The sequence below is a fragment of the Typopeltis vanoorti genome, chromosome 2 (assembly GCF_054136105.1).
Source record: "Typopeltis vanoorti isolate ZY-2024b chromosome 2, IOZ_Tvanoo_1.0, whole genome shotgun sequence".
NCBI classification, from domain to species: domain Eukaryota; kingdom Metazoa; phylum Arthropoda; class Arachnida; order Uropygi; family Thelyphonidae; genus Typopeltis; species Typopeltis vanoorti.
In genome coordinates, this window is record NC_143550.1 from 48,297,300 (window position 1) to 48,321,493 (window position 24,194).

The 24,194-nt window shown below is 34.8% G+C and overlaps 1 protein-coding gene across 2 annotated transcripts in view; it reads right to left on the reverse strand.

Annotated features, from left to right (window-relative positions):
- Hap40 (Huntingtin-associated protein 40 kDa) overlaps nucleotides 1–24,194 on the reverse strand; it is a 181,678-nt gene that overhangs the window by 66,719 nt on the left and 90,765 nt on the right. For both annotated transcript variants that reach the window (XM_090404771.1, XM_090404780.1), the window contains exon 6: nucleotides 10,365–10,424. In XM_090404771.1, the coding sequence (XP_090260897.1) occupies nucleotides 10,365–10,424 (60 nt within the window). The remainder of the gene's footprint in view (nucleotides 1–10,364; nucleotides 10,425–24,194) is intronic.

The window sequence follows — 24,194 nt, forward strand, 5'->3', positions numbered from 1 at the left end:
ACATATCAAAAGTTCCTGGCAAATAAGTCAGCTTGTGCTCTTAGAGAATACAGAGACAAATGTAAGAATGCTAAACACTGTGTAAAACTATCTAAACAAAAGTCATGGGAGGACTTTGGCAAATATCAAGAAGGTGGCAAAATATTCTGGAGATTGTTGACGAAGCTTAGGAATGGAGGAAAGAGTGCTGTAAAAGGAGTTAGAGATGATAAAGGTGACATGAAAACAGGAGAAAAAGATATCCTTGAAGTATGGAGTAATTACTTTGAAAAACTGCTAAATGAAACAAGCAGTGATGACAGCACAGTAGTAAAAAACACTGACCGGGCATGCAGTCAGGAATATATATATCCATACTTGAAGTAGAAAAAGCCATGAAAGGCTTAAAATGTGGAAAGGCAGCATGAGTAGATGATATTCGACTAGAAATGCTGAAGTATGGTGATATAAAAGTCTTACAGTTGCTGCACTGCATAGTTCAGAAAGCCTGGACAGAGGGACGAATTCCTGATGACTGGAGTAGAGCTTTCATAGTACCCATATATAAAAAGGGAAATAAAACTGAATGTGAGAATTACAGAGGTATCTCTCTATTGAGTGTTCCTGGCAAGATCTATGCAAGCATACTTGAGAAACGGTTGAGAAGAATTGTGGAAGAAAAGCTTGGTGAAGAACAAGCTGGATCAGGCAAAATAGAGGCTGTTAGGATCAGATTTTCACAATACGACAAATAGTTGAGAAAGCATGGGAATATAACAAAGATCTGTATTTAAGTTTTGTCGATCTGGAAAACACATGACAAGGTATCAAGAGAGAAGCTATTCAATATGCTCTACAGTTATATGGTGTCAATGGGGCATTATATCAAGCAATATTTAGTCTGTATTTGAGTTGTAAGTCAGCAGTTAGAATTGAAGTAAGTACAGGAAGATGGTTTAATGTTAAATCTGGTGTGAGACAAGGATGTACATTATCCCCTCTGTTATTCATTATCTATATGGATCACATTATGAAGGAAAGTGGTATTAAACATGATATCAAAATTGGAGATGTTAATGTCAGCTCTTTGCTTTATGCAGATGATGTTATACTTCTAAATAAATCCGTTATAAGTCTGCAAGATTCTCTAACTAAATTGAATAACTGTTGCAATAGATATGGTATGAAGGTCAGCAATAAAAAGACAAAGACAATGAAAATAGGCAGAATCATTGAAAATGTCAACTGTGTTGTGAATGTAGAACCTGTGGAACAAGTAAAACATTTCAGCTACTTAGGCACGATTTTTACTGAAGATGGTAAATTAAATATAGAAATAGACAACAGAATCAGCAAAGCTGGTATAGTAGGAAGTCAATTGAATAAATTCATATGCTATAAGAGAGAAATTAGTCTGAACACTAAATTAGCTGTATACAAGACAGCGTTCAAACCAGTTTTAACTTATGGATCTGAGAGCTGGGTCAGAAGTAAAACACTTGACCAAAGACTAGAGACTGCAGATATGAGAGTCCTGAGAAAGATTAGAGGCATGAACAGATGGCATCAATGGCAATATCATATTAAAACCGAGGATATTAGGAAAGAACTTGACATTGTCAGCCTTCAGGAATGCATTAGCAGAGCTAATCTTAGGTGGTATGGTCACTTAAACAGAATGGGCAAAGAAAGATTAGCAAAACAAGTGTTCTCAGCCAGGTTGGCAGCAAAACGACCCAGAGGAAGACCAAGATATAGGTGGATTGATATGGTACAAAGTGCCTTAGACGATAGAAATATAAGATCTGATAATGTTAGAGTAACAGACTGATTTGGAGGAAAATTGTAGATAGGAAGTTGATGAAGCTAATGATGTAATTTTTTCATGTAGTACTATCATATCCTGTACACTCCTTGAGGGTACATGGTAGGAATTTGATGATGATGATTGTCATTTAGTTCCAATACACTTGTTTTATTGCATATGCCTGAATTCGAGATATCAAATTACCACTTATGAAATTAGAACAACAGCAGGAGAAATTCATCCATCCTAAATAGATTCTACCTAGGGATATTTCCTTTTCAGATACTGGCAAATTTATATTTATACTGCACCAGCCAGTATCCTATAACCGGAATTTATTCAAGTTCAGGGAAATATTCCTAAATTCAGTGGCATTCACTCTAGCACACACTTAAATTGATATCGGAACTATCCCTAGGTAGAATCTATTTAGGCTACACATAAGAAAAGATAATAGAGGTTAAAGAAGTATATAAGTTAAGAAATAGAGAGAAAACAACGATATTTAACAATGGATAGGAGGAAAAGAGGTGATATAATAGAAATGTTCAAGTTAGTGAGGGGATTTTATTGGTTTAATCCAGAGAAGATTATAAAAAGAGTAGAAGATGAGAGGGGAAGATCCAGAGGCCGTCTCTGGAAGTTGTGTAAGAGTGTGGGATGGGGAGGATGTGAGGAGTAGATTTTTTACATGGAGAATTGGCAGTGAATGGAATGCATTACCAGAATATGTTGCTAATGCAGGGAGTGTTAAGGATTTTAAAATTCAGTATGATAGATATGTTGTCAGTTGAATGAATCTTCCATGATGAGTCTGCCGACTCTATGGAGGGTGTAATAATTATAATAAAGTCTGTCGTCAACTATTGTACAATCATCATCACTTAAATCATCTCCAAAATAGCAGAGAAAGTCATCAACAGCCAACTTCTCCACTGCCTAGACACCCACCAGTTCAACAGTGACCACCTGTATGGATTCTGCCGATCTAGATCTTTAGATGACCTCTTAGCCTTCATTACCCACCATTAAATAAATGCTATGGAAAGGTTCAGAAAAACATGTGTTGTTGCTCTTGACATTTACAGGGCTCCTGTTTGGCTTTGAGGCCTATTAAGCAAACTGCCATTCTTTGGTTTAACTGCTCCCCCTCTGTAATTCACCCTCCCCCCCTCTCTCTCTCTAGTCATCCAATGTGTGTGTGTGTGTGTATGCGTCATGGTGGAAAGCATCCTCTCTGTGAACTTCACCACCAACAATGAAGTGCTTCATGGCTCTGCCTATCACTTACTTTCAATCACCACTAATCCTATCAAACTATTTACTGATAACAACACAATCCATTCATCCTACTCCTTCAACAAACCACATAGTGCTCAGACATATCAAGTTTCAAGATCATCTGCAACTGATGTCATCAACACTGATATTCATACACCCTTCAATGCAGCAAGGATAAAATGTCACTTTTTCTCTTATAAAAGGGATCTTAGTTCCCCTTTAATTACCTTCACTAATACTCAATTCACGATCTCTCCCCAGACTAATATTTACCTCCAGCCTCTCCTGGCATAAACACATCACATCAATAACTTCCTTGGCCTATAAAAAACTGGCTTTATTTTCCATTCAAGATGCTCTTTTTTGCACACTCAGCTGCTAAGTCTATGTGAATCCCAAATCCATCCATCCTTAAAATACTGTTCACAATTTTGGGATGATGTACCTAAAATCTCCCTGAAACTTCTCTGTGAGGTTCCAGAGGAGAGTCATTCAGCTCACAGATGATCTCTTCACCTCACAGACTCACTTTAACCTCTATCTCAAAGACATGATTTCAGCAATGTTTTTTCTACAGGTTCTTCCATGGTCACTGCTCTACTGAATGGTTGCAAACCATTCCTCCATTGTTTAGCTGCTTTTATAGATTACTTTGCTTTCTTACATTTTTCTCTGTATCACAGCATATGCTAACTTACTTGCTAGGAACTTTTAATATGCTTGTTATTCTTCCATGACTGCCTCTTTAACTATGTAAGTTCAATTAATTTCACTATTTAACAATGAAGGTACTTTGACTGAATTGGCTTTGATTTTGAAAAATGAATATATTTCTTGTCTCTGTTTTTAAATCCACTTCTAATTCTCCAAGATAATCATTTACCATTTCTTAGTTTGTATTAATTTCTGTTTCAAACTCTTCTACTGAATTATACTTTTCTTTGAAAATTTGTTCTGTGATCGCTTTTGCAGGTGGTATAATTTCAGTTTTATTTGCCATACTACAACAATCCTTATTTTCCTCATTTAAACAATTAGTGATACTAAGACTTGATCTCTTTGTCAGTTTAAAGAATTGCTGTTTAGTTCCTTTTAAAAGCTTCTTACTCAAAACAGACTTTTGTTTTTCCAAATTATGAAAGAGAAAAATGTAAAAATTGCTTTACCTGTCAGTAACTGATGTGAATTATGATTGCTTAGAGCTTCAACTGAAACTCTTATGAGTTTTAGACAATTTAACATATTTTCGGCAATTGTATTCCAACATATTTTGCAGTCAAAAAAGACTTGAAACTATTTTTTCACTCTTTATTATTTCTTTTTTACAAAATAGAATTTCTTGTTTGAGAGTGTACAAACAATTTAACAATTTTTCTTATACTATTTTTTCTTGCCATGCCATTAATATGTTTGAGATGACAATGAAATCCACTTCTTGATTATGCTTTGCACTGCAATGTTTTTGAACACCTTTGATAATGAAATGTCTGATTTTTTCCATTTTTTTTTAAAAATACTGCAACCATTCCTCATGCATGTTACTCATTGTTAGGGATGACTACAATAAAATAAATGAAATTAGTATTTATTCAAAAATAATTATTAATGATTAAATAATTATAATTATTTTATTAACCTTGAAGCATACATGAAGGAACCGAGATTATGGTGAACTTGGGGAATACTCCAATTATTTGATTTCTTATGCAGCAAGCATGGAGAATTTCAGATTTTAAAAAATCTCAAATTTCTCCGGAAATATTTCTACTATTCTGGTAATCGGAAATTTTAAATTTACAAAATTTTTCTGGGAATCCTTGAGAAGAAATCCTAATCACTATCAACAACAACATAATCATTGAGACTTTTCTTATTTCTTTTGTCTTCTCCCCATGTGAATTTGTGCACATCTTTTATGCAGGAACATGGTATTAGTAATCATGTTCTCTAAAGAAATCCAGCAGGTGCTTACCACGGTTATTAGCTATATTCTTTTCTCCAGATTTTCCCAAAACATTTATCGTTTCGATTCAAACTTAAAGTATTAACACAACTATCATTTACATGCTTAAAAATCTGATCTGTTATTTCTCATAGAACCCTAACTGTCCACCTGATAATCCAAATTTTATTTTGCAGATTCCTAATCCTACCATAAGAAAGGCAATATATGGGCATTTCATAGATCTGCTATACTATGCTAGAGATTACCAAACTTAGAATCCTCTCTTTATGATCTCCTTTGGCTCAAAGTTTCCTTGCCAAATTTTGTTGTTTTCACCTGTTTCCTTTACTACTCTAATTCTGACAACTCTGATCTCCTTTATTATTTATTTCTGAAAATTGATTTTCTACAGCTAAATTATCCAAACAGTGAGCTCCACTTCATTGGAGACATCAATGTTCATAATTCAAACTGGCTTCCCATCTCTAACACAGATCAGGCTGGAAGAGATGCTGAAGTATTTGCTCTTAGATCATCTTAGATAATCTAACACAAATTGTCCAACCTCTAATGAGTATAATGGGTGGACAATTTGTGTTCCAGCTAATGAGTATAATGTCCGTGCAGTTAGCTTAGTGCTTCGCAATGTGCTTCTATGTGCTTCGCAACCATATGCCTGGGGAAGGAGTATCGTGGGTTCAATTCCCATCGCCAACGTGAGAAGCTTAAGGATCTTCCTCGGTCATAGCCAAGTTAGCTGGTCTTGGGCATGGACAGCAGGCCCCCCCCCCAGTTTATCTGGGATTTTTCATCCTGCAAGCAGGCAAACTGACCCCCTGAACATATGGATCTACAGCCATAAATACTTAACCCCCCATGAGGGGGCTCAACTCACCCCAATAGAGACGGGGGAGAAAAGGGAGGAAATTACATATGAATAAATAAATGAGTATAATCAGATAATCCTTATCATTCTCCCAATGTAATGGAAACTTTCAAGAGGAAACCTGTAAAAGTAAGGTTTCCTCTTGAAAACTCTCTGATACTGCCTACTTTTTTAAAGATCAATCTTCACCTATCTGATCTCAGTCTGTATTCTCTAATATTCAATGATGCCAAACAGGATATCTCTGTGATTTCTACTTCTCTTTTCTGTGGTGTCACTATTGTTTCCATACACACACCTGATCCAAACACTGTTCTAATTGAATAACTGAAATAATTCTTGCTGGGTTAGTGCAATTATTCAATTAACATACCCTGGTTCTTCAACAAGAGTGTAAAGCAATTCGTGATATATAAAAAAAAAAAAAACTCAGCATATATCAAATGGCTAAAATTAAAATCCCCTGCTTCACACTCAGCATACAACTAGAGCCCACAACAATTTAAAAAATAAAATTAAAAAAAAAAATATTAAAAAAACACTTGTCTCCTATTCAAATGCAGATGTGACACTAATTTGTAGGGGATAATCAATTTCTTCAATTACTAATCACAAATATATTCCATAGCTGAGTTAGTATAATGATGTCCAAGATGAAAAGACTAAGATTTGAATCTCATCTTTGCGTAAAGAACTTATATCTATATAAAGACTTTTAAATGGAAAGTGAGTTAGCTGGTCTCATACAGAAGAAGTGGCAGAGCTTTTCCTCCTACAAAGCCAGACAAACTGGTCAGAAAATACACAAAACAGACAGACTATGCAGATAGGATTAACTATCCTCCTACAAAGCCTGACAAACTGGTCAGAAAATACACAAAACTGAGAGACTATGCAGATAGGATTAATTACTCTACAGTATTAATTAGATTTCGGTGAAGTTACTTGGCCAAGGAAGATCACTACACTACAGTATTAATCAGATTTCAATGAAGTTACTTAGCCAAGGCAGATCACTGAGCCTAACACATAAATGGAATATGAGATATCAGCTGCAATTAGTCTGAGATTTATCTTTGGGCATCCAATGTATCATGGAAAGAGAAAACTAAAAGTTTTTCTTTGCAGAATTTCAGTTGGTTTGGAGATGATGCTTTACTAATTCAGTTAAGACAGCTGTGATTCAGTGGGATCTGAATCTATAACACAAATACTTATGATGACATTCACAAAAAATGGCTTAATTGAATTACTTGACAAAGTCATCTTTTGAAATTGTAAAAAAATTTTAACCCCACACACAACAGTTTATGAATATATGAGCTGTCCTTGGAATCTTAGGTTTTGTGAATAAACTAAAAATGCCACTGGGATTTGTATTCGAAGTGACTGACTGTTGTACCTACAAATTAGTTGAAGATTTAGTCCTTATTAAGTCAGTGAAACATGGACTCTGACTAAAAAAAGAATGACCAACAAGTTGAGGATAACCCAGAGGAAAATGGAAAGATCATTACTCGGTATTACTATTCTAGATAGAAAGTGTAATACTTGGATCAGAGCTCAGACCAGGATGAGAGACAATATCTCAGCCATTGAAAGATCCAAATGGCAACATGCAAGTCATAAGTAGTAACTCAAAACTGGACAAAAGTGATCTCTGAATGGTATCCCAGAGATGGAAAGAGAGCTACAAAAAGACCAAAGAAATGGTGGGAGGATGAGATTAAACAGATGGCCAGAACTCAGTGGCATAGAAAGGCTTAAGACAAGATTGAATTTGAGTTTGGGGAAGGTCTTCATCCAGTAGTGAAAAGAAAATAGCTGAAGAAGTCAGTGACCATATCCCTTCTCCATGTTAAAAAAATATTCTGCACTTGAAAAACTAAAAGCCTTTGAAAGTATCACTGTTTATGAATGTACCTTTAAAATAACTTGAAACTCCCCAACAGGATTTTGCTCTTTACAAACAAAAATAAAGGTATGGGCAATGGCTGTCATATGGATTATGTTTTCTCATTTTCACAAAATCAGAAACAAACATTGTCAGCAATCAAAATAACATATACCCCGGAAATAATTTACAACTAAAAGAGAATAATAAGTCTCCAATTCCTTGAAACTTTATTAACAATTTCTCCATCCCAACCACCACTACCCTCCATCTGTCATATCTTTTTAGTTAATGGCAATCCTCCCACAAAAATCCTAAATAATGAAGCTTGCAACCCCCTCAACAACCCACATTCACCCCATATATTTGAGAAACTTCAAAAAACATAGAATTTAAAAAATATGGCAATCACACAACATACAACCATAATAAATTAAAACCTTATTTGCTCTCCTAAAGACCTCTTTCCATCCTTGAATTATTCCTGGGTGAAGTAGACGAATATTACATGCATAGAACACAAAATATGTCAAGTACTACCACAATTAACATAACCTATCTCTGGTATTGCAGAACATGTCTTACATTCTCTATATGAGATATCATGGAAAAACCTCACTAATATACAGAAGCAAATACAGGGCGGCCAAAAAGTCAAAAATTGAAGGCATTTACATGATACAGTTTTTCATAACTAATAAAAAAAATATGGTGATGTTAAAAAAACTTATGCAGTTGCTTCAGCAGGATGGGCCTTTCCTATGGCATGTTCCATGACTTATGGGCCACCCTATACAAATATGAAAGACCTTTCCTAGAATCAACCTCAGATCTGAAACAAATTCCAAATTTATACATATATGGTTGTCTCAGACTACCAAATATTTGAGAAATTGTAATCCTGAAGACCTTCCTCTTAGAAATAATTACTGTTGTCACTATAGTCATTCCTATGAGCTGCCCCTCACTCCTCTTCTTTTCTTAATACTGCTGTGCCTACCTAGCCTTAGCCATGGCCTTAGTACATAAAAATGTTCAGTAGAGTATTAAGTTATCTTTGTAATTTGGTATTACAATGAAATGTTATAATAAAAACTCTTCCCTGTTAAAATGCATAAATCACTCATTTACATACAAATGTATCATTTTGTGTAATGTATGCAGATGGAATCTGCATATCTTTCATGCAAGTGGGTGCTATGCACTTCATTTAAAGAATAGCTACTGCTAAACAAGGGGAGTTAGTGACTATTAGTGGTTGTGATATAGTCAGACAGCCTAAACCAGGATTAGATATAAAGATAGTATTTAGGAAATAGCATGAATATATTTGGAACGTGACCTTGTCTTTTAAAAACAAATCATTTCCTTGATATGCTCATGCAGTTTTGGTAACTCCAGTATTTGATTAGAGGTCACTTTCTTCATGCTGCCTACAATTATCGCAGTTCCAAATGGTGGCAAGTTACTCTTTTGTTAGTATTTCTTCATAAGCATGTAGAATTATTTCCATTTCTTAATAAAACTGGTTCAGATAATCTACAAGATCTTTCTTTTATGTATCAACTCTAAACATTAGTGCCATTAACCATGAAGAGAGATTCCAGACTCCATTCTCATTTTAGTGTGAGTGATAATTTGTTTTATTTTGATAATTTAAACTTGACAAGAATAAGGAAAGACAGATATATTAGTAAGGCTACAAAAGTTAGAACCGTTAAAGCATGGTATTTCCACTAGTGATGTATAAATGTGAAAGCCAGATCATTAAGAATAAAGAAAGCAAACTGATTCATTTGAATTATGAACTGCAAAAATGATTAATAAGAAGGTTTTAGAAAATATAAGTACAGAATGCTCTCTGGAGGGAATGACTAGAGCATTCTCTGGAGGTAGTCACTGCTCCCAGAGAATGCTCAAAAAAAAGTCCAAACTACAAATAACCTTTAATGTACTTTGGATATATTATGCAAACAGATGAAGAATTGGAAAAGGTAATTATGTTGGAGAAGACTGAGGGCATGAGAATAAAAGGAAAACAATGAAAAGTTGGATGGACAACATAAATGAACTTCCTAATATGCCGAGTGAAATGGAGAATCTATGTTCACAAGATCGCAAAAGTCAGACACAACTAGATAGTATAACACTGATTATTGATCTTATCTAGCATTTTTCTCAAGGGATATGCTAGCAATCCCTCGTCATTCAGCAGAGTTTATAACAACTTCTGGCACACAACTAGAAAGCATACAGAATACTTCTTGGGCAGAGATTTATAATGGTTTGAACAAAAATTGCCAAAGGAAATGTTATATTATAGCAATAACACATTAAAAGGAACAGTGATTTTATTCATACCTAAAAAGATCTATTAGACAACAACACATTGCTATGTGTTTTTATTACAGAATGGATCTAACAAAATATTAACATGTAGAGCAGCTCTGCTCCACAAATACATCACAATCATATTAAGTGCAAAAACTTTTCAGTTTAGATAAAATTAGCTGTATAGTATAATCAAATGAAATATTCAGCTTCTTTATGAACTTTTCTTTTAAAACTATACCTTTATCTTCTGCTATAAGTGCCACTTCAGTTAAAACATTTAAAGCTCCATCATAATCTCCTGCAATACACAATATCACTATTAGAATTTGACAGTAAAAGATGCAAACAGTAAGCTAACCTTTCTATCTAAAAAAATAAATAAATAAAAATGGGAGGGGCTTCATTAAAGATTTTTTAAATAATTTAATTTTTAAAATCAGTTCATGATGTAGTTAGTGCTTGCACTTTTAAGAAACAATTCACTCTCTTTAATGAAAGAGAATGAATGATTTGTTTATATAATTTAAAGTTGATAAATCTTATTATAACTGTAACAGAAAACTTACTATTATGATAGGATATTCAGCCTATTTGTGTATAAGTAATAATTACAAAATCAAACTGTGAAATACATGGAACTACTATTTATCTGCATCTGGTTTTATTATTATCCAGAATTATTGTATGTTGGCTCTTATCTTAAACTATATAAATTTCAGTTGACCACCACTGTTTTAAATGATGATTTTTCCTATTTTCAATACTACCAAAACTTCTTTCAAGAATGAGTTTATTTCACCTACCCTTGCCTTTGATAAAATCTCTAAACGAGATCAGCTTTCTCTTCTTGAGATGCATTCATAGCTTCTTCAAACTGTTCATTTTTCATTTAATACATTACACTTCTTATATATGCAAATGCTAACACTATGTAAATCCCAAATATGTACTAACCTTGGAATACTGGCCATGTATTCCAAGGTTAGAATTGGAGTGACTTTTGTCACTCCAATTCCTTTCTTAACCCTCCAACTGGCCATGACGTCCAGCTAAATCTGGATATGATTCTGTAACACCCACTAAATATCATGGATAAGAAGTGCAATTTGGTCTCACTATTTCATCCACCTTGGCCAGTAGGGAGATTAAAGAAATTCCTCCACAATGTTCAGCATATTTATTTATTTAGCAAATAGATTTTTCATACATACTGAGAGCAAGGAATAAACTATGAAATGCACAAAATTACAATAAATGTTATATAAATACATAAATGATAAAAATAAAGTGAGATATATTTTGCATAATAATCATGAGATTTTATTTACAGTACTATATCAAGAACATTTAACCACTTCAAAACAAAGGCAGAGAGCTTCCAAAAATCACTAACTGGACCAGTATATTCTCTCAGCGAGCTTATTCTTATCCTCTCATCATGACAAAAATCAAACTTCCAAACTTGCATATTTTCCAATCAAAAGGTACGATGTCTCATCATTCTTCTAAGTGTACTACGGAAATACTTAATATGGCTAGCATTTTGGCATGGAAAGCCACAATCACTTGCTGGTCAATCAGAAAAGCCCATTTATACATTAAATCAGCATATCATCCATCACCAATTTTTAATCTATTTAATTTATCATCATATATGATGAGGAAAATTAAAACCTGTAGTCATTTCTATAAAATTAACACTAACTGTTGGTTGTTGTAGTGTCTTTCATTCCATTATAATTACTGTAGATTTATAATAAATTTATAGCCAATGATTAGGAAGCTATGCCTTTTTGATCTTTGTCAAACTGAGTTTACAATATCTTCATGTACTGGTAGATTTGAACATAAATTTGTTGTATTCTTTTAGCAATACAGCTGAGCAGTGAATTCTGCAAGTGCAATGATGCATAAGACTGGTAACCAACAACAGATAGATGAAGATTTAACAGTTCCTGTTATGTCTCATATTTGTATTTAGTTGTCTATACTTTTATTACAATAAATTTAGCTTAATCCTTTATCCAAGTGTGAGAAACAACGTTTGCGCCTGAATGTATCTTCAGGACTGGGGTAAGGTGAACAACACCACGCAACTTGCTGCAAAGGTCCCCCCCCTCCCCCAGCTACCATATTTGTATTTATGGATGACCATTACCAGATAGTAACAAGTTGTATAAAATGTCTTTAAGAGTAGCATACATAAGAGAATTGATTTAGAGTAATATCGTCATTTAGTTCTATTGTTTTGTGTGATTAGCATTGTGATCTGAGTGTATTTTGATTAATTTAGCATTGTTAACTAGCTTAGCATGAGATATTAACAGAGTAAGAGATTTGGAAGTCTTAGTATTTTAATCCAATTTTGTTGTAATTGTAATTAGTTCCAATAAACATGTTTTGTTGCATATACCTGACTCATGCCTGAATTCAAGAATTCAAATTACCACTTATAAAAATTAGAACCATAGCGGGAGGGATTTTGATGAATATGTTTAAGTGATAGAACATTGGCCACAATTGCAATTAGCACCGATATCTATTTAGTGTGTGTAAGAGTGAATGCCTATCAATCTAGAAATATTCCCTGAACCTGAATTAACTCATGTTATAGGATACTGGCTGGCATTCACTCAATAAAGGTTGAAACTAGTCTGGGTAGTGGCCCTTTCCTTAATGCATAACATTATACATATCTGCAAGGAGATGTGTTTTGCATTATGGGAGATACTGAGATAGGAGTAATGTTAGCTTGCTCCACCTTTGCAGCGAGTTGCCCAGTGTTGTACCACCTTACCCCCCAGTCCTGAAGATACTTTCAGGTGCAAACATTGTTTGCTCACACTTGGATAAGGATTAAACTTTTATTACATATGTACTATTCAGCCAAATCTATGAACAGTATTCTGCACTAAGTTAAAATTGTCATTCAGAGGATGTTTCCAGAGATGTTCTCAAGTTATTCCAATTAGCTATATTTACAGTGTTTTTGTGTTCTTATCTTACTGTCAATTTTGCTTAGATACCTTTCCATATAAAAATATCAATTCAGTGTTATACCCAAATATAAGGTGGCCATAAATTAACTTTCCCTCTTTAGAGATATCTGTAGCTAAAACTAATGCATGGAATGAGACCACATTTTATATTGAGACTTTTGAAGGCATGGGGAAATGAATTCTGGAAAAAAAAAAAAAAAAAAAGTACCAAAAGTAGCCGATAGGGAAATTTTTGGCGCTGGCAGAGCAGAAAGCAGTCAAATAATTGCACTAAACGCAAAACGCAAGTAAATAGGATTATGCAAATTTTACTGTGCACACATGACAACAGCACCACCAATTCCACTTAAAAAGGGATTGGGAACATTCAGGCAGTTATTCGAATAACTGATGAATTGTGCTCAATATGCGTCCTATCTTGCCTCAGCGTGCTTTACTTGTTAAGTTGTTTTACCTTAAACAGTGCAATGCTGTAGCATCCCTCCAGGAATTTAGAAGGCTTCATAACCTGCGTACAGGTCCTATGTCAGCTGTAGCACTGAGAGCTATGATTAAGTGCTGTGTTTGATGACACAGGGACCAGTACTGGCCCAAGCGCTCGTGTGCCATAGCTCGCAAACTTGATATGGCTTATGGTACAGTCTGGAAAATTTTACGGAAAATGCTTTACTTCTATCCGTATAAGTTCAGTCGTGTGCAAGCACTAACTACCGCAGATTATGATAAGTGCATGACCTTCGTGCTAACATTTCTTGCCCGAATGGAGGTCGACAATGACTGGCCTTGGAGAATATTGTGGGGTGATGAGGCTCATTTTTATCTGAATGAGTTGGTCAACACTCACAACTGCAGAATTTGAGCATCTGAACATCCCCAAGCGATCCAGCAAGTACCACTGCATTCTCCAAAAGTAACCGTGTGGTGTGGCTTCACAGCCAATTTCATAATAGGACCATACTTTTTTGAGCGTATTACCCCCACAGGTCCTGTAACATGCTCCATTACTGGAGACATTTATCAACGAATGCTGGAAAATTTTGTCATTCCTGCATTGCAGCAAAGACAATGTTTGGACTCCATAATTTTTATGCAGGATGGAGCACAGCCACACATTGAATGTTCAGTACATCACCTTTTATGCCAGTATTTCAGTAACGAGAGGGTTATCAGTCAGTTCTTTCCGACGGCATGGCTGCCTTGATCCCCGGACATCATTACATGTGACTTTTGGCTGTGGGGGGGGGGGTATTTGAAATCCGTTGTGTATGTTGGCAGCATTCCCAATTTGCATGGCTTGAAAGAGAACATAAAATGGGCTGTTATGAACATCCAATCCGACTCCTTATGCTTAGCTGTAGAGCATGTCACACACCGGATGCAATTTGTTGTACACAAGAAAGATCAGTACATTGAAAATCGTGTATGTGGTCCAGGAGATCCTGATTCTGATGAATAAAACATTATTTCCTGCGAGTTCAATCACTACATTAATTTCTGTCTCTCGCAAGTTGTTGTTTTAGTTTAATTATTATTATTCTTATCATTGTAATGCACCACATATCCAGCTGGAATGAGTGACATGGCTGTCGCTTACTGTTGAAATGTTATTATTCCATTTTATCTGCCTTTAATGTAATTATCCACTTGTTTTCGGCTCCACTAGCGCCAAAATTTCCCCTATTGGTGACTTTTGATACTAAATCTTTTTTCGTGGAAATCATCTCCCCATGCCTTCAAAAGTCTCAATATAAAATTTGGTCTCATTCCGTTTATTGGTTTTAGCTACAGATGCCTTCAAAGAGGGAAAGTTATTTTATGGCCACCCTGTACTTAGACTGCAGGTTATGTTGCAGTTCTACACCATTAAAATGAACAAAGTCTCACATTTGGCATTCTAGAATTCAAATGGAAACAAGCTTCTATTTTGGTAGCATTAGGGCATAGTCTCAATGTTTGCTACAGCCATATTATCTACATACATACTTTTCTTAAAACTAGTTTGTGGCAAATCATAAATGTAAATTAAATGAGTAGAAAGCAAGCAACGAATCCTATGGAAGTGTATTATTCAGTTTTCTAACTGTGCTATGAATAATTGTTCATAAATATCCAATATATTATTATTTTGTTTATAATTTGAACTGTCTCTCTTACAGGGAATTATTCTCAATAGTTTCTCAATGAGTCCATGTCTCCACACCTTATCGCAGGCTACCAAGAGCTGGATAAAAGCCACAGATGTTTTCAAAGTACACTGGAAGACTGCTTCAGCATGAGTTATGAGGAAAAACATTTGGCTGGTACAGTTACTACCACTACAAAAGCCTGCTTGTTCAATTGATATGATACCTTATTTATCCTATTCTATTGTCTGGAAAATTGCTAGTTTTTCTTGGTAGGGCCTCCTGCAGCAGACAAGCAGTGATCCCTAAGGCAAATGTACCCCACAAACACAAAAGAAGAAGGCAATGGCAAACCACTTATGAATATAGTTTGTCAAGAAAATCTTATGAACAAAGACTTAAGAAGTTTGAGATATGGTGCATATCTCAATAATTTAAGATCCAAGTAGGAAGGCATCAAAATGGCTACTGGGAAAGAACAGAGAGGAACCTCAAATGAAATTAACAAGAATGATGAAGTTGGATCAAAGCCTTCAGGAAGTTCATCTTCTGATAGTTAAGAAGACATAGAATGACTATGATTGACATAGAATATCAATATGGAATGTAAGAAGTATGTATCAAGGAAAACTGGAGCTAGTAAAGAGAGAAATGAGAAAAAATGGAGTAAGATTTTAGGAATTGTGAACTTAGGAGTTAGACATGAATGGGTACTTTGATACTAATAATTTCAGAATTTATTACTCTGGACATGAAAGTTTTAGAAGAAATGGGGTGGTAGCAATCCGAGTTAGAAGAGAATATGGAAAATATGTTTGGGGTTACAGCTCAATGCCTGACAGAATATACTATGTCACACTCATACAGATGTATACACTCACTACAGATACAAGTGAAGATGAGGTAGAAGAATTTTACAGTACATTGCAACAAGTAATGTTAACAGTATTGATAAGACGGATACCACTGATATTAGACGACCAGAATGCAAAAGTGGTTGAAAAAGAAAAACGAGCATCACTGGAACATTTGGTTTAGGACTAAGAAAAGAAGTAGGAGAAAGGATGGCATTTTGTGTAGAGAACAAGTTCTTTATTGCAAATATTTACTTTCCACAACAAAAAATGAAGACTTTATATGTTGACTTCACCTAACAGCAAATTCAGAAATCAGATAGATTACACTGTTGCCAACAGAAGGTGGAGTAGTGCTATCAAAGCAGCAAAAACACTACCTGGTGTGGACATTAGAACAGATCAGGAATTACTGATAGCTGAATTTAAACTAAATTATGGGCCAAAAAGAAGAAGAAAAAGAAACAAAAGGGCTGTATTAAATTTGATTTAAATCATATTAAATTTGATTTAAATCATATAAATCATCATCATCAAATTCCTGATATGCACTCTCAAGGAGTGTACAGGATATGATGATAGACTACACAAAAAGTTACACCATTATTGACTCTCAATTAACAATTTTCCTCCAAATTAATCTGTTATCTATCAAGATTCCAACATCATCAGATCTTATATTTCTGTCTTCTAAGGCACTTTTTACTGCCTACAACTTGGTCGTCTTCTGGGTCTTTTTCCTGCCAACCTGGCAAAGAATGCTTGTTTTGCTAATCTTTCTTTTCCTATTCTGTTTAAATGACCATACCACCTGAGATTAACTCTGCTAACACATTCCTGAATATTAATAATGGCAAGTTCATTCCTAATATCCTCAATTTTTAATATGATGCTGTCGTTGATGCTATCTGATAACTCCACTAATCTTCCTTAGAACTCTCATATCTGTGATCTCCAGTCTTTGATCAGTGTTTTATTTCTAACCCAGCTCTCAGATCCATAAGTTAAAATTGGTTTGAACATTGTCTTGTATACAGCTAGTATAGTATTTTAGCTAATTTCACTCTTATTCCATATAAATTTAATGTAATTCATAAAATGATATAAAATGTAATGGCAAAATCATATTAAATAGAAGTTGGAAAGAAATTAAATCAATAAGAAAAACTGTAAATGACTGTCAGAAGAAGCAGCTATTGAAATAGCAGAAGAAAGAAGAAAAATTAAATTTCAGGGAAACACAGAAAGGTTAGACAGTTGAATGCAGATTTTTAAAGACAGGCTAGGAGAGACAAAGAAAAACATCTAGATAAAAAGGTGGAGAAAAGTTGAAGAAAATTACATTAGGTAGAACAAGAGATCTGTTTAGTAAAAACAGATCAAGTTACAGGGAAGTTTAGCCATAGATTACGACTAGTAAAAAGTAATTTAGAAAAAAGTTTGATGGGAGAAAAAGGTCATTGGTCATCAAGGAGAAAAAGGTCATCAAGGAAATGAATGAATTCGCTGATGCATCCTCCATGCAACTAATGTTCCTTTACTTGAAGGGAAAGTATTTTGATATCTTAATTGAAACACTATGCACCTCTATTTTGAGAAGAATAAAAAAGGTGGAAAGGGTGTAGAGGATTTGTACAAGAAAGATATTAATACCGCAGGAGAATTTGTAGAGGAATCTATGATAATGAAAAGTGAAGTGATGTGGACAATGGAACAGCTATCAAAAGGAAAAGTTCTTGGAGTTAAATTACAGTGGAATTATTGAGAGCAGTCAGGAATGAAGTAGGAATATATTAACTGAAATTTGTCAACAGGTCTGAAAGAAAAGTATTTATCCCAATTTTAGAAAAAAACAAAAAACAAAACAGAGATTATGAAAACCACAGAATCATTGCTCTAATTTTTACATGCAAATAATGTTGAATGTGATCCAAAACTGGAACTATATGGTAATAGAGAAATGCCAGAAGAACAGACAGATTTTAGGGAGAGAGAGAGAGAAAAACTAGCGACCAGATAGCAAATATGAGATGGATTATGGAAAGAACAAGAGAATTTTACAATGAAGTATTCATCAGTTTTACTGATTATAAAATAGTTTGTGAAAGTATTTTCATAACACTATGGAATGTGATGAGAGCAATGGGAATACCTGAGCATCTAATTATCTTAATCAGAGAACTGTATGACAACCAAGCAGCTTCAATAAAAAGTCTTTGAAGAGACGGACAATGACCAAGTGGAAAAAGTGTCGTGGTAGGGTTGCATATTGTCTTCTTATTTTTTAATATTTATAGCAAATATATTATGAGAATGGTCGACTTAGACAAAGATCCAGAAGAAATTAAGACTGGCAACAGAAAAATGAATAATTTAAGATATGCAGATGATACAACTCTCATAGCAGAAGAAAGATGTACAGTGAATGATTCTGTTAGCTAAGAAGAAAAGCAAAAAAAAGCAGAGATTAATTTCAACATCAGCAAAAGTAATGGCTTCTGGCAATTTGGTTGAATTTATTACTGAGGGAGATAAAAGGTGGTTGATAGTTATGACTGGAATTTACCGGGATCAAAAATTAGAAATGATGGTCAATATGAAGATGAAATTAAAAGAGGGAGAGGATTTGGGGAAAAAAGCTATGTAAAAAATTGGCAAAAGTTATGAAACATAGAGATATTAATAAGGCCACAAAAGTTAGAATTATTAAAGCAATGGTATTTCCAGTAGTGATGTACAGATGAGAAATCTAGATCATTAATTTTTTTTATTTTATGTGATGGATCATAGTGAGGCTGAATGAACGTATCTACCAGTAAAGGAAGTTTAAGATAAACTGAAAATTGGATAAAGCCTGTAGAAGAGTTGATGGGAAAGTGTCTAGAAAGGGAAGACTCCAGTCAAATTCATATTTGATAGTGAACTTACAATGGAGTTGAAGTTTATTTTATCCAGAAACTGTAATAATTCTGTTTTATGAACATATCTAAGAAGCAAAGCAAATTAACTCACCTCTCACCATAGCAAACTTCTAGGGACCACAGGCTAACTTGCTATAGAACTAGTCAATAATTTGCTATACCGAGTTTCTTTTAGTACAGCACTGGACCTATGGGACCATGGTTGGGACTTTTCAGTAGCTTGTTACAGTGAGTTTATCATAGCAGTGTATGCTATAGTGAGAGTCAACTGTATGAGGTCGATCAATAATTCGGTATGGATGCTTAGATGTTAATTATCACTCATGATCATGTTTGGTGGAGAAAATCACATGTCTAAAAATACTTAACTAAATTTATTTTGCTAATTAAATCACTAAGCCAATATTTTTCATTGGTCACCAAGGTTTCTTCTTCATGGACACAAAGAAATATGCTAAACACATGCACACAGGCAGCAGAAAGGCAAACACAAACTGATCATAAAAGGCAGGCTCTTATTATCCTAACAGGCACCTTCTATGGATGCATTGATCAAATCATGCTGAAAGTCTCAAAATGATGGTATCCCATATTTAAGTATATTTTTTTGGCCACTAACTTAATTAAGTTAGTGGCCAAAACTACTCACCACATTTCTCAAAAACTTAGCATCATACACATGCTCAAAAATAGAGCCACCAGCATCATATCAGAAGAAAAAGACCTCCAGGACGAATTAACTCATATATCACAGACTCATATATACCCCACACAACAACAATCTGCCAAGACTCAATATAAATCCCCAATTGCCATCCCTTATGCAGGAACAGTGTCAAAAAAAAGATTGCAACACTCTTCACACCTTTTAAAATTAGAGTAACTTTCAAACCAATCAAGACGATCTGAAACATGTTAAGGTTCACCAAAAGACAGCAATGACTTCTTCTTCAAATACGCTGGAGTATACAACATCCCTTGCTCTTGTGGTCTAAACTACATAGGTCATCAAGAAGTCTTGAAATAAGAAAAAAGGAACACATAGGGGATGTTAAAAACAACAGAATAGATAGTTCCAAATTACCCTCCACTTCATCAACGCCACTGAATGGAACAAAAGTTCCATGCCTTATCTAGAAGAAAATTTCCGGTGTCACAATTTCAAAGAAGCCACAGTGGTTCTCCGTTCTGAAAGCGCCTAAACAGAAATCAAGGAACGATCCTGCCTGACATATGGAAAGCCCTAATAAGATCGCTAAGCTTGCCAGAATTTAATTTTGCTGCAAACTACAGAGCGTGCACACACAACAATAACTAATGAAAAACACACACTCCATGCGTATGATGTTATGTGTCTTTTTAATTTTGTTATATTTTATATGTATGTTCTATGTACTAGCGAGTTTGAGTTGTCTTTATCGTTTGTATGCCCTGAAGAAGCCAAACAGCCCAGTTGGTGAAACTTGTTGGTATAATTTATCATTAAATTTAAAAATAAAAAATAAAAATAGTGTAATCTTATTCAAAAAGGTATCCCATATTTTTGGTAAAGCGATGCAGTCACATTTCTTTAGTTCTCGAGCATGATGTAGTGCTGTAGCAGCTTAACAAACTGGAAGAATTGTTAATATCTATCTAGAAGAGCACAGAAACTATGTCCATCATCACTACAGCCATTCTGGGATGGAAGACTGTGCCACAGAAATAGTTCAATGGATCCAATACAGAAGCAGATATAAATCATCGAGAGACTTTCTGGAATCTACCACAGCATTGTAACATTCTCCAAAATTAAACTAATTTGGCTGCATCATATTAAAAAAATCTGGAAAACATTTTCAGATCTTTGACATGATTTTATTACCATACCCATAGAAGACGCCAGTTAGAACTGTAGGAACTTGCCTTTCATAATCAGTCTGTGTTTGCCTTCCTGCTGGTGTGCCTATATAGACTTGCTTATATTTTGTAAGCCCATGAAGTAGTTGAATAGTTTTAATGGAACATCTGCACTAGACATATTTAAAAAAATTTCATAGTTTACACATATAGCAAAAAATATATAGAATTTTATTCAAAAACTACAACATGTTTCATTCAACATTATGTGCAGTTTTTGAATAAAATTCTATATAATTTTTTGTTACAAGTGTAAGCTGTGAAAGATTTTTTAAATATAATCATGAAGCCTTTGTGACTAAAGCGAAATATTGGCCTAGTAATCTAATTAAAATAAATTTAGTTCCTTAATTATTTTCTTAAGATGCTTGTTTTCTCCACTAAACATCAAAATGAGTGTATGAGGTTGAAAAAAAAAATGATACTTTTTAAGTGTGAGCTTCCCAACTGCTCCATAATATTCAGCCGAAGTTAGTAAGATAAGTCTGGCAATAGCAGTTCCCTCAATTTTCCTGTACAACTCAGAAACAGCCTGTATTTATAGTGAATTTAAATAAGTTAACAATATCTTTAGGGAAATTATTATTATTAATATTAAGAGAGACCTCCAGGGAGTCAAGAACTCTTCAAGGGAGGCCACATACGAGGGAGGTCTGAAAAGTTCTCGGCCTAACAATGAAAAAACCAATTTATAATTTCAAAATTATTTTTATTTTTCGATATAATCTCCCTTAAGACTAATATATTTATTCCAGCGATGCTCCAGCCATTATCTTGTCCCTGTAGTGGTTCTCAGTAAGATCTGCTAAATATCCTTCTACAGCTGCAATCACCTCTTGATTTGAAGAAAAATGCTGACAAGCGAGGAAGAGTTTTAGTTTTGGGAAGAGACAGAAGTCAGAAGGAGCCAAATCTGGGGAATAGGGTGGATGTTCCAACAATTCATAGTGCAGATCCCTTAATTTTCCCATTGTCAAAACACCTTTGTGGGCAGGTGCATTGCCTTGATGAAAGATGATTTTTTCTTCTGCAAACCGGGTCTTTTCTCACGAATTTTTTCGTCTAGTCGGGTTAAAAGATCAGATTAATATTCTCCAGTTATTGTTATACCCTTTTCAAGATAATTAATTTTAAAAAATGCCTTTAGCACGGCACAAGTACACCAAAGACAGAAACACCTAACCGACATGACATAGCATTAACTTCCGGAGACGACGGTTGTCGAAATGGCTCACCCCATCACTCCCACCCCTGACTTTTTTCCTTAAATCCTTCCTCTTCCACACAAAAAAATTTCTATCTTCAGATTCTTCTCTCATCCCCCCAAATGCTCTCTACCCACCCTTAATAATAATAATATTATTATACAATACATATATTAAAAATCCAGGTTTTTTTCAAATAATTCCCCCCACATTACTTTACTCCCCCTCCCAAAAAAAATCCTTTAACAGCTTAACAGCATATGAAGGCACATCGCCGGAATAAGGAGACAGAAAACAACATCCAAAAAGATATGTCCAAAATTTCTCCTATTTTTATTCTTTATATATTAGTTTTATAGCGCTTCAGTAATGCCCTAGATTTTGGTTAAAGAGCCAAAGACATTGTATAAAAAAAAAGGGCACTCCTAAATGAAAGTAGGCTATATTAGCCATTAAAATAACCAGATATCATACTTATTCTGGAATTCATTCATACTGCTTTGCACATGCAGTATCTAATGGCAATCCATTCCAATCATGCACTACCCTAAGAGAAAAAAAATCTAGCCATCACCCGCTTCTTAGCAGCATTCATTCTCAGCTTCGAAGAATGTCCTCTTATACTTTCCTCCACCCTCCATAAAATGAAAAATTCCATGAACTGAAATCCTGTATGACCCTTTCAGAAGTTGGTAAGTCTCAATCATATCACCCCTCTTTCTCCTGTTTGCTAGTATCTGCAGTCTACAAATTCTCAACCTGTCTTCATAATCAGTAACTCACAATCCTAATATCATTTTTAACACACTCCTTTGTACTCTCTCCACTGTATCAGAATTACAACAGAAACCAGGAGACCAGACCTGTGCACAATAGTCCAAGTGAGGTCTTATCAAGAGGCAAAATGACATCCCTATCTTTACATGTGAAAGTCCGTTTCAGCATTGCAATTATCCTCTGAGTTGTATTTGCCACATGGCCCTGAACTTCAACTTCCTATCTACTAATACTCCAAGATCCCTAGCCTCATCAGTTTCTTCTAGCATAATCCCACCAATATAATATGACACTGGATATCTAATCACATGCAAGTGCATGACTTTGCATTTAGTGACATCCATTTTCCCATGCCCACAATTCCAGCCTATTCAAATCATTCTGCAAGTACTTCATATCAGCAGCATTCCTGATTCCTCTACCTATCTTTGCATCATCAGCAAATAGCTGTTATGTCACCTGTTAAATCCTTCCCAATATCATTAATATACAGAACCGAATAACAGTGGTCCAAGGACTAAAATCTTTATGGTAAGCTACTAGTTAATCTTAAATCTTGCAGACTCTAATCTCCCGTATACAACTTTTTGATATCGGTCAGTCAGCCTTCCTTTTATCTACGCTAATATTTTATAATCCAAACACATATTCTACAATTTATGCAACAGTCTTCCATGCTGTATCCAAAAATTGGTTAGGATTTGCATTCAGAAATGGGTTGACAGTGAATCTCTACTTTGCAATGAACAGCATGGGCTATTCATTGTCAAGTAGAGATTCACTGTCAACCCATTTCTGAATGCAAGCCCTAACCAATTTTTCCAAAATCTTCACCATCACTCTTGAGATACTGTTTGGTCGATAGTTGGATACATCGGTCTTTGCACCACCTTGTGCAACGAGATTACCATACATTCTTTCCATTCCAGAAGAATCTTCCCTGTTCTGAGACTCATATTAAACAGCCTGGTCAAAGGAATAGCCAGTTCAGCTGAACACTCTTTAAGCACCTGTACTGATATCCCATCAGTTCCTATTGCTGAATTCTTATTCAGTTTGTGCAACAGCTGTAATACCTCCTCTTGATACACCTGAGTTTCTTCATTCAGTGAAGAGTTAGTAGTGAACACTCAATATTGCATACACCAGATTGATAGCTTTTAGCAAGATGGACACTCATTAGTTGAACAACCTCTTCTGCATCCATCTGTGTCACCCTCGCACCATCTGCATTCAGCAGAGTTATTCTTTCATATTCATTCTTTCTTTTACTTGCAGCATATTGATATA